Source organism: Bombyx mandarina, chromosome 25 (assembly GCF_030267445.1).
Source record: "Bombyx mandarina strain Sakado chromosome 25, ASM3026744v2".
NCBI classification, from domain to species: Eukaryota; Metazoa; Arthropoda; class Insecta; order Lepidoptera; family Bombycidae; genus Bombyx; species Bombyx mandarina.
The window spans coordinates 3823058-3835205 of record NC_143231.1 but is presented as its reverse complement, the minus strand read 5'-3'; the positions used below and the strand labels follow the sequence as shown (position 1 = coordinate 3835205).

Here is a 12148-nt window from a genome sequence, read left to right as displayed (position 1 = left end):
TTTGGTATAAAAGAGTATTAGTTTGACGCATGAGGTAATGTAGAAACTTGTGGTGTTTGCTTTCTACTGCATGGGGAACACGAGATGCCGTGCCATTAGGGCTTATCATATCTGGAGATGTGAGGTCTAAGTGAATAGTATGGTACGGTAGTAATATGGCTAATAATCTCACCCTTCAAATCGGAAGGCAAGGTTTCACGACAGAATGGCGGTACCTACCTAATTAAGCATTTTCGCGTTTTTTACCTTACTGCAACCTTAATGGAAATAATTCGTGAATATGAGTTAAGTTCGTATTTCATTAAGGTAATTGGTACCTGCTTGCAGAATTTCAAGACCGGTCCTAAGATAAATATGTCTTACAGTAATCCCCGCGCCACATCCACTCCATGTGTCTCTGGCATGTGGCCCCGGGCTTGTTGTAATCACAGACTGCGCATGTACTGGCATTCACCATCGCAGAGGGCTGCAATCTATGTAGGAAAAAGAAATGAATCAATATGAATATTATAAGATATGGTTTGGACTCTATATAGCTACAAATTACAGCTACAAAGTTCTAGGCTATTATTTTGGTCGTAAGAACATCGCAATGATTTTTTTATGATATTTCTCCACTTTCATTATTTTTATTTAATAATTATATTCACGAAGATCTAACTTATGTGTTTCACATACATATAATGTGCGGGTGGCAGTATTTATGTAATTTTAAGAAAAAATCTAGCCGACACCACTTCTCATATTCTTCTTCTTCTATGTTTCCTATTACCGCTTTCATTTAGGCAGTCTGTTTTATTATACATATACTTCTCATATTAGCAATAATATCTTGAACTTGTGTCAAGAGTGAGTACAGCTATTCATTAACAATCGAAAAGAAATAATTGTAGTGAAAATTTGGAGGGGGAGGGTGATGGGAGAGATGTGCTCCGCGCTAAGCGCTTCACTCTCCCCCCTTTGCCTTTTGATGAGTTCTGTCTCATGAGAGGCTCGGACGTGGGATGTTGAGCGACAGGGGGTTTTAGTCGGTTCGACACCGACATGCCCCGCCCGCTATCCCCAGTGGAGGGAGGGAGTCACAAAAAAAAAAGAATTACCTATTCGTCAATATGATGTTAGGGTACATAGCGCCGACGTCCAAATGATAAATCAAAGGGTTCTCGTCCCTTCGCGGGTGCTCTTTCATATGTTGTAGTTTCGCTTTAATCTCTCCGCAGACCTCGTCGAAATTCGTGACCATATCCAGCGGTATACCTTCCTCCACCTCTATGGCGTGCCTCATGGTCTTCTCGGTGTTCTCCAGCAGCTTGTCCACGGCCGTTGGGGCGATACGGAACTTGCATTTAATGTCCGCTCTGAATACACCTACAAGCATTTTAAGACATAATTAAATGAAAATTCGATTAATAATAAAGATTTAACCATTCAAGGATTCATCAGACAAGCTTGGAGTATTTTGTGGTATTTTGGAATAGTTGGAAGATTACATTAGATTTATACATGTACATTTTACTCTATGTACGGATTATTTATAAGAAATAGGTTCAAGAGATAAGGCTCTCCAGTTGTAACTTTGTAAAAAGTACTATATTCTCTAATATACAATCAAGTACATATAATCTAGTATAATTTAAAGCATTCATGGCCGTTTATTTTACTAACTGACTGATACAAGTGATGTCTATAAACACAGTGACCCCTCAATCGAGCACCTAGAGCCAAGCTCAGCCAAGCTCAGATGTACGTTCTACTCGCGTGGTGGCGCTAGTATCGTGGTGTACGCACCGGACTCCAGAGCCTCGACGTGTCCCCCGACGTAAGTCTCCGTCTCCAGCACGTGGCCGTCGCTCGTCAGCTTGTTCAGCTCCTCCACCTGCTTGTTCGGGAACACGATGTTCGCGTGGAACGCCTCGACCATCAGCAACGACTCGCACAGCGTACCGGAACCTTTCCGGAGTACCTGACCGTGGACACGAACATTACCTCGTGAACTGACTTGGAACACACTTTGCAATATAAATAGAGCGTTGGAAGGCGAGTAGTAACTAGAGGAAATCAGGGTACAAAACATAACTATCATCGAAAAGTGAAAAATTCACTTTCTCTCTCCGTCCCTTTATTTACTGATTGTAGGACTCATTGGAAAGCTGCGCTCGCCGATACTATCGTCTTGCATAGTTCTGCACACAGCAATATGATCTTTTAAAGCGGATTACATACCAACTTTGATTATTTTTTTAAATGAAATTCTAACCAAAACCATGACACAGGCATTTGAAATTTTAAGTATCAATAAAAAATATACCCATGTCTTAGTATATAATAGAATAGAAGAAATTTACACGATAGATTTACATTTAAACACATTTCGAACAAGATATGTGTGCTTAGTGCGAGTTTTTTAACGTTCTCGATATCGAAAAAGTTAACTTAAATTTGTATAGAGTTGGAACAGTGCCCCTAGCGGCCAACGTACTCAAGTTTGTATAGAGTTGGAACAGTGACCCTAGCGGCCAACGTACTCAAGTTTGTATAGAGTTGGAACAGTGACCCTAGCGGCCAACGTACTCAAGTTTGTATAGAGTTGGAACAGTGCCCCTAGCGGCCAACGTTCCAACTCTATACAAATTTGAGTTAACTTTTTCGATATCGAGAACGTTAAAAAACTCGCACTAAGCACACTGAACTAAGGGTGTATCGGGCAAATATACTCCGCTCAGTGACAGATTTCTCGTGCAAGCCATATAATATACACTTAAACATTTTATTTCTAAATGTAAATTTATGAGATTTACTATAAAGGCTTATTCTCTATCGACGAAAACTATCGAAATGTACAATTACATTTAGTCTATAATATATAATACAATATATACTATAATACAATATATAATATAATACAATATAATATAATATATGTAGTGTATACCTAATATGATATCATATTATTATATCGAGGGGTTTCACTGTGCCTACTTTATTTAAGAGACACTTCGCTTAATACGCCACATTTATCTTTGTAGTTAAAGGTCCGTTTATTATTTTGTATCAGCATCAAAAACTCGATGTTTTTAATTGAACATCAATTAAGTTTACCCCATTTAAATAGCTGAAGTTTTTTTATTATGAGATTTTTCCAAATTTCAAACTTTAAATGGCTCTCCTGTAAAGTTGCAAAAATGTCGGTTAAACCAAATAAATAAACTTTCACCCCCCGATATAATATAGGCAAATAAGGATCGTTTCTCACCTCGTCGGGCTCCAGCGGGATAATGGTGCAGAGGGCAAATATGAACGGATGCACGTACTTCATGTACAAGTAGTACGTGGCGACCGCGTCCGACACTGAGTAGTTCGACAGCACCTATAAATCATTACGTAGGACCCGTTTTTTATTTATTTATTGCTTAGATGGGTGGACGAGCTCACAGTCCACCTGATGTTATGTGGTTACCGGAGCCCATAGACATCTAGAACGTAAATGACGTCGCCCACCTTGAGATATGAGTTTTAAGGTCTCGGTATAGTTACAACAGCTATCCCACCCTTCAAACCGAGTCGCATTACTACTTCACGGCAGAAATAGACAGGGTGGTGGTACCCACTCATAAGACGTCCTACCACCAGTCCATCTCGTATTACGGAAACTGAGACAGCGCGCGACCCACCGATGTCTGCACGACTCGCAACAGTGGCTATTACCGCCATAGACTTCAACCTTAGTTCGATATTACAGATATTTTCTTTCTGTTTTTTTTTATTGCCCTTGTAGTCAGACGAGCGTACGGCCCACCTGATGGTGAGTGGTTACCGTCGCCCATGAACTTCAGCAATGCCAGGGGCAGAGCCAAGCCGCTGCCTACCGCTTAATACTCTCCACAAGCCTCGTTTGAAGAAGGACATGTCATAGCGCTCGGGAAACATCGTGGAGGGGAGCTCATTCCATGGTACGTGGCATGATGGTGTGATGGTACGTGGCGTGATGGTACGTGGCAAAAAAGACCTCTGGAAACGCACTGTGGATGACCGCAGTGGCTCCAGGTAGTACGGATGAACTCTACTCCGGTGGCGGGCGGCGCGTAGGTAAAAACGAGATGCCGGTATCATCTCGAGCAATTCCTCAGAGCACTCCCCATGGAGAATTTCTTTACCTATCTACTGTTAATAACTTCAAGGGGTTATAACTAGCTTAACCAAACGTGTAAGCGACCTTACGGGGCTCAGTCTGAGATACTTTGCTAACACTAGCCCTAGCGAGAGCCGTGCTTCGCAGAATCTACCATCGAATCGGAATGGCGACCCACTGAGAAGAATCGCAGAGAAACTGAGCGGGCTGTGCCTGTGGGCTAGTTCGCTCGTCGAACTCATCTTCGCAATCGACGGTTTCGACTAGAACGGTGACCGGTGTTTGGTATGCCTAAACGCACCCAGACTGAATTGAGAGTCTCCGAAATGACGTCTTTAAGGGGGACGATGACAATTTGTTATTCGGACATCTGGTTGGGTATGTTGGGTAGCACCGCTCACCGCCAAACGCTTATTTAATTGCATTTATTTACTCCAAATGGGTTGGACCCTTGCGAGAGTCTACTTCTCAAAGACGGAGGCAGGGCATTTTAGATTTTGGATGCGGCGGAAGAGAAACCACCCCCTGTAGCTTTATTTATACAATTAGGCCGTCTGAGTAATCTACATTATGTCCTTCGCTGGACACAGGCTCCATGTTGGCAACGAATCCTGCGACATTCATCAGGTCTGTTGTCACTAAAGTACACCTAGTATAGTACTCCAGTAGGATATTTTAGAATTACAAATTAATATAAGTCCTATCGGCCAAGGATTGCTTTACTTAGTACAATTTTATCAGCATCAATTCCTCAGGGCTTGAGATAGTGGGAAATTCCTGGTACCACTTAAACATTGCAGTGGGAATGTGACCACCGTGAGACATGAGGTTGACGTGCCCCACAATGAGTGTGACGTCATGTTGCAGAGCGGATGATGCAGTATGATTACACCTTACAGCGGGTGCGGTCTCGTGCCTGCGTTGGTATTACCTGAGGCTGTTCGGACGCCATCCTGCACATGTCTTCAGGGTCCAGCTCGACGGGGTCGTACCTCAGCTTGGCTTTAGCGACCGCCTTCAGGCCCTGCGAGCCGACCGGCAGATACGAGTCTCTTTTCACCCAGCTGCGGAGAAGGACAACGTTTAAATTTTTACTAAAATCTGAATTCTGAAATTTGAATAGTGAAAGGTTTTCTGGTGGTAGGACCTATTGTGAGTCCACAAATGTAGACAATAAAAAAAAAAAGTTTGTACGACTGGTTCCTATGAAGTGTTTGTAGTCTTTTATGAGTTTTTTTTTAAATTAAATCTACTTTTAAGTTTATATCTTAAGGTTACTAATTTAGCTTTAATAATACTTGGCTTGGCTTATAGTTTTGGGAGGTCACTAAGCCATTCTATAAAAAACAATTATCGACTTTTATAAAACGTAACAACGTAAAGAAACCTTTACGTGCAATTATTTCGGCATCCTTTTTTTTAACTTAGCCCCATCAGTAATTTATACTCACTATTATCTACTATTAACATATTATACTAGGGGCCAATTAGAAAGATAGGCAACACAGAAGCATTAAAATGAAAATAATATGGAAACAAAATTATAAAGCCAAACTTATGAAACCAATAATCAGTTATCGTAAGTTCAATCTGACTATAACTTAAATCATAATTTTGTATAGTTCAAACCTAATCCGGAAAAGAGACTTTATGGTTCTGATTTCTAGATTTTATCTTTGAAAGCAGGCCCTTCTTGTATGCAGTCTTTTTGTTACGCACCATAAGCAGTCCATGTGCATCGCAGGTCTGCAGACGTACGTGTTGTCGCGTGACGTCACCTTACTGAACCCTATCTCCTGCTTCATGTCCAGCCCTAGAATCGCGGCACGAGCTTCCACAAATGGCCAATCGAAGAAATCACCTAAAGCAGAATTTAGAATTAGTAACATAAATAACTCTCGGAATAAGTCTTCTTATCCTTCGGCATCCTTCGGCAAAAAAACCGGTCATAAAGTACGTCTGATTAGTTGAAGGGGTACGAGTGACTTTTTAAAATCTCTACTATATATAACCCAATTAATACACAACGAACAAGGGCAATACCATTATCGTCACCAGATCAGACCTTAGTTGCAATAAATATTCGTTTTTCTTTTTTTTCCTACCTAAGCTGATAGCCTTGGGAGGCTATATCAGCGGAACCTTAACTGGTAGGTGAGCTCACGGGGCTCAAACCTGACGACATTGCTAACACGAACCCTAGCAAGAGCCGTGCTTCGCAGAATCTACCGCCGGATCGGAAACGCGACCCACTGAGAAGATCCGGCGAGAAACTCAGTGGGCTGTGTCTGAGAGTTAATTTACTCGTCGAGCCCTTCGTCGCAAGAGACGGGTTCGACGAGAACGGTGACCGGTGCTTGAGGTACTTAAAAGCACCGTTAGTGGATCGGGAGGATCCGAAATGTCGTGTTTGGGGCGACGTCGACTGCTTTCCATTCTTTCCGCAGGATCGGGAATGTAGTTACCGGCGGCCACGATGACAGAGGGTTCTCGTGTCGTGCCGCTTTATCGAAGTGAAGATTAGTATATGCGTCCAGATATTTTTATTGCATAGTTCTCAAGGCTACAACAAAAACATAATTTAAAAGCTTTAAAACTTTTTTTACATGCCACTTAAGACTATATTCTTGATGGGACGCAAAGATGAAGACAAAATTAACAAAAGAAAAATAACTAAACCGAAATCGTTTAAATCATATATTAGTAGGCAACTGTTATGAAAGTTGTGAAAATTCAGCAATATGAGCTCAGATTTTAAAATTTAATTATCAAATTATCCTTACCGTTATATGTGACAAAGATGTGTGGTTTCACATCCATGATATGATCGAAAAACTTCTGTATAAGTGCCAGCTCATTTGGTTCATTAAATACTATGAATTGGCTGTAAAAGTTATTAAATATTAACCTTCTGTATTCGAATAAGAAAAATGTAAAAAGGGACCAGTTTAAAAGTGGAACTAAAGTTAATCATACTGCTTGAGATAAAGCACCCAATTCGCAACCCATTTGCGTACCAATTTACGCCACTAGGCCAGTTTTTGGCTCTGTTCATCTCCACCTGGTGGGCTAGCATCTTTCGTGCTTTTGCCGGTTTATGGTCTACCCTCAAACCCATTGCAGGGGTCGTTAGTTCTAAGACGTGTATTTCCAATCCATCGCCACTAGCTTGCCGATTCTGTCGGCTATGACGGTTCGATTTTAGTTCACTCAAATAACCTTAGTTAATTTTTGTTTGCATGAGTGTACCAGGCTCACCACAAACCGCGAGGAGTGGCGATTGCTCGTGAGGCACACAACATCTGCTCACAACAATGATACTGGATGACGACCACGACCGCTCTGACAAATTACACGATACGATAATCTTTAAAGAAGTTCCAAGCACAGCTTTTCACATAGCTGGCTGAGCAAACCTTAAGTTCATGAACTAATTATATTTTCAGTTTCCACATCTCAGAGGTACAGTGAGTTATAAACAATAGAATGCACTTGTTGACAGTTGTTAAATGACAATAATAATATTTTTTCACTCTGTTTGAACAAATTTAAGGCATGCTATGTTATACTTTTCTGTAAAATTTTATAGGCAAAGAAGCTGAAAAATAGAACTACGAAATATTGAATCTCTCGAAACGTACCCTTCAAATTCCGGTTTAGGAGTATATTCAAAGTCTTCAACGTCGACCGATATAATTTCTCTGTTTGTTATTAAGTATCCCTGTGCATCGATCATGTAAGAGATCATCATTATTTGATCTGTTTGCGAGTCTGGAAACTTTAATGGTAGTTTTGTAGTTTCTATATCAAAGGCCAGTACTATAGGATCTGGTCTCTCGATGATGTCATCTCGTTTTGTGAAAATAGGAGGGTCAGTACCTCTGCATTTCACCGTGTACCATGTACCACAGAATATTCTCATGTCTATAGAGACTCTTACATGATATGGCACATCGTGTTCCCTGTCGAAATAGAGTTTACTTTATTGATTTGTTTGTTAAACTTAAAATTAAAAATTATATAGAAATAATATAAAATTCGATTGGTATGCATTAGAGGTACATAATTTGAAATAACAGTAAAGGAACTGAATTTAAGAAATAGACTTAGAACCTTACTTAGAATTAGCATTTTTATTTTTATTAAGCTACAAATGGAATTCAGCTACGGCATTCAAGAAGCATCATTATGAATGTAGAGTAATGATTGTTTCTGCAACTTACCGGATGTCCAAAATATTTTCCATGTGGTCAGTAGTTTTCTTAGCGTGTTCGATAGCCGCTGCACTGGTTAATGCATTAGTTAACATTTCAGCATAAATAACATCTTTCTTTTCCCGCTCTTTATTTTTATTAACTGCCGTCAATATCTCCCGTCGGACTTTCATCATATCATTTTGAGACATAAATGATAATTTTATGTAACGCTGTTTCAGACCTGATAAGTGGTTCATCTGAAAATACAGATGAATTTTATTTTTAATGGACAGTCGAAAATTTCTCATTTTAAATTACAGCTGGAGCTTGTAATATTATCACAGCTGACCATTTCTGCCATAGAGCAGATGCTTTACACCAGTACCCTTTTAATACCTAGTAGACCATGAGTCTTTTCACCAAACAAGTGCAATTAGTGAAATAGAAACTAACTCTTTAATTCTTAAGCTCTACCACACTGACTAACACTATGTTATGTGGAATAGAATTAAAGTATAGTGTTCCAGACAGACAGTTGCATTAATTTTATTGTTTATGAGCTTCACTCAGTACTAAACATTATTTGGGTGTGAACTCCTCATCTGTGTGGATCAGCAAAAAAGAAAAACATTACCTTATTATGGCAGTTATGTAATAATTTTAAGAAATGAATAATATAATGTTCAGAGATTCAATTTACAAATTAACAATAGCACCCAATATACATGGATAGATGGACTAATCAGAGGTAATTATCATAGATACATTACACTTAATTGACATAATATTAAAAACACTACTCATGATGCAAATTGGCAGGAAATTAATATGCTGTCCCAAATGGAAAAAACAATTATTTTCAGGGTATAGTATAAATTTTATTTTTAGTGAGTTCAATCATTGTAGCCTGATAATACTGGACTGAAGACTTGCATGTTCTACCACCATTTGAATGACATCTCACAGAACACATGATTTTCACAAATTAGAGCATTAGTAATGTTAAAGTAAGATAACATCTGAACGATATAGGATCTGAGTAACAAAATATACACTACTGAAACTAACATTGAAAATTAATCTCTAGAGACTACCTATTAAAATTATAATATAAATAAGACACTTCAAGAATAAAATCCTTATATAAATTGAATAGTAAAATTTATTTGAACATATAAGTAGAAATAACTTATCACAAAATACCAAGTCCAAATCTTCCTTCTCCAATACTTCAATCTTTTGCACTGAACTAGCAAACTTCTTAGAGATGTATTGTATAACTTCCTGTTCACATTCTCTTCTGGCCATTATTAGAAAATATGGTTGAAACATTAACGAAATTTTGAATCTGGTACCATCCATCTCTATGAAATAGTAATCCATGGCAGCAACTAGTCGTTTGTCTTCATCTAGTACCTCAGCCTAGTTGGAATGTTCAATAATAAATTTTAAACCCTTCTTATCGGCGTATGTAAGTCTTTCAAGTAATTGCTACTTATTACACTGATAAATGGATATAAGTGCAAAAACTTTGAAGAGATTTTAAATAAATTGGTGTTGAGATATCAACTCACCAAGGTAAAAAACGTAATATGACTAAAAATTTACTATACAAGTGATGTATATTAAATGTAGGAGTCTTCTACAATATTGAAATTACAAAAATTTATTACTAAATTGAAACTTCACGCATACTCGTTCTCATGGTTGGGGAGATGTGTATTTAAATATTTACAAATCATAATTACCGTGTGCATATTGATCAAGTAGCCAGTCCTTTCTTTTAAATCTCTCACTCGATCGAAACCATACTTTGAGTCAATTCTGTCATTCTCCAGAGCGGCACGAATTCTAGTTTCCGATGACTCTTCCCTTATAACATTAAGTTTAACGTTAAATTAATATCACAAATGCAATAACTTTAAAAATGTTCTTTCTATACTTACTTGAGCCCACCTGAAGAACTTCCTTCTCTTCTAGCAGAATCATCTTTATCGGGTCGGTATTTTCCAGTGTTTTGAAGCACCATGATTAAAAAAGTACCTCGCAATATTAAACTAATCACGTACCATTCTTATCCAAGATAATTTAATAATATTAAACCCTCCTTGTAAATTCCTCAAAATTATTTTGTATCAACAAATAGATTCAAACAGCTGACCATTAACTCTGCAGTGACACTAGACATGCGTAGTTCCGGACCGAAATAGTTCCTGGAACTATGTCCTCATATGGAACTATATCATTCAATCCGAGTTGTCAAAGCTAACATGTTCAGACAGTTCCATTTCCATTCCAAGTGTACTGTTATGCAGGAACTACGAACGCGTTGAACATGACGGACATGCGGACATGATTAGAGCATAAAAACCGCGCGGCGCGGAGGCGTGGCGCGGCGAGTCCACCCGAACGAGTCCCGAACTGACACGAGTCCACGTAAAGAGATAAGGCGAAATATGGCGCTAATACGAGGGAGTGAGATGGAGCGCGTGCATGCAACTGCGTGTGGAGTTCTTTCACATTACATTTTTATGAATATTGAAGTTATGTTCTACGACCTATGTGTTACAGTCGATAGTTGAATGAATTAAAATGTTTTGCTTAGGATTTTGACCTTGACCATGCATCATTCCTAAAAGCACTTAACCTTAAGTGTTTGTAGACCATTTCTTAGAAAATCATAATAAAAAATTAGAGAATTTTTAAACATTCACCACTTTCGCTAGTTTTGTTAGCTACATTACGTAATGAAAATAAAATATCTTGTTATCTCGGTTATGGGAAAAAGGTTGTAAAACTAAAACGAGCTCAATATGTTGTATATCAGAATAACGTGGTATTTTAATTGACAATTGATAGGTTATAGTTTCCGGTGCATCGTACAATACATTGAAAAATAATGAAAATAGTAGAGTAATTGAAATTATGACAAAGTGGAATAGTACATTAATAAATTATGAAACAAACTGTAACAATGAACCTAAAACTAAAAACCTTACAAAATAATAATTATAATGATGCCATCAGCGGCAATCTATTTTTATATAGTGTTTTAAAAAAATTGTATTAGTAATACCTTTTTTGAAAAATATTGTGTAATTAATAATAATTTAATACGTGATACGCTACACTACAAACAGCTACTAGACTTAACATGTCCGCGGAACTAAACGGCTACATACAGCTACCAGACTTAATATGTCCGCGGAACTAAACAGCTACAAACAGCTACTAGACTTAACATGTCCGCGGAACTAAACAGTTCCGCGAACATGTTTACTGGAACTAGTTCCGACACTCTAAAGAACGATGTCATGTTCAATCCTTTTCCGAACATGATTAGCGCACGTCTAAGTGACACTTAAGCGCTGTCAAATTTCCCGCGAAATTGATTTTACTTTTCGAACTGAACAGGCAAAGTGAACAGGCAGACAAAAACAGACGACCAGAGACAATTTTTTTTCGTGCAACTTTTCCTTATTAAGAAAAGAAGGGGATCTAAGCCCTTACGGCCTTGTCTGTTCTATTTACAACCAGAGACAAATATTTTAAATTGAAAGGACAAACCCGAAATCCATACAAACTTGGGCCTGGCGTTACAGTACTAGCATTTGGGCATAAGTTACAATACCTAAGAAGGTTTCATGAGCCCAATTTTCAGGTCTCCCAGCAATGGCCAAATTGGTAAAATCAGACAATGTTTACATTTTAGGTTATGTTTATTGTTCGAGATATTTGAATAAAAACGATATTTTTGAGGCTATTTCCTACTAAAGATGAGTAATTTTTTACGAAACCTGTTGCAGCAACAGGTTGCTTTAAA

The 12148-nt window shown here is 38.4% G+C and overlaps 1 protein-coding gene across 2 annotated transcripts in view; it reads right to left on the bottom strand.

Annotated features, from left to right (window-relative positions):
* DNApol-epsilon255 (DNA polymerase epsilon catalytic subunit 1) overlaps positions 1 to 10496 on the bottom strand; it is a 40010-nt gene extending 29514 nt beyond the window's left edge. For both annotated transcript variants that reach the window (XR_016325401.1, XM_089738582.1), the window contains exons 1-12: positions 10272 to 10496; positions 10074 to 10197; positions 9529 to 9747; positions 8353 to 8582; positions 7771 to 8091; positions 6913 to 7013; positions 5849 to 5990; positions 5061 to 5193; positions 3254 to 3367; positions 1789 to 1963; positions 1101 to 1368; positions 364 to 473 (exon numbers count right to left, since the gene is read on the bottom strand). Coding sequence is in view for 1 of the 2 variants with exons in the window: in XM_089738582.1 (XP_089594708.1) it covers positions 364 to 473; positions 1101 to 1368; positions 1789 to 1963; positions 3254 to 3367; positions 5061 to 5193; positions 5849 to 5990; positions 6913 to 7013; positions 7771 to 8091; positions 8353 to 8582; positions 9529 to 9747; positions 10074 to 10197; positions 10272 to 10354 (2020 nt within the window). In the remaining variant the exon portion in view is untranslated. The remainder of the gene's footprint in view (positions 1 to 363; positions 474 to 1100; positions 1369 to 1788; positions 1964 to 3253; positions 3368 to 5060; positions 5194 to 5848; positions 5991 to 6912; positions 7014 to 7770; positions 8092 to 8352; positions 8583 to 9528; positions 9748 to 10073; positions 10198 to 10271) is intronic.
* Positions 10497 to 12148: the final 1652 nt, after the last annotated feature.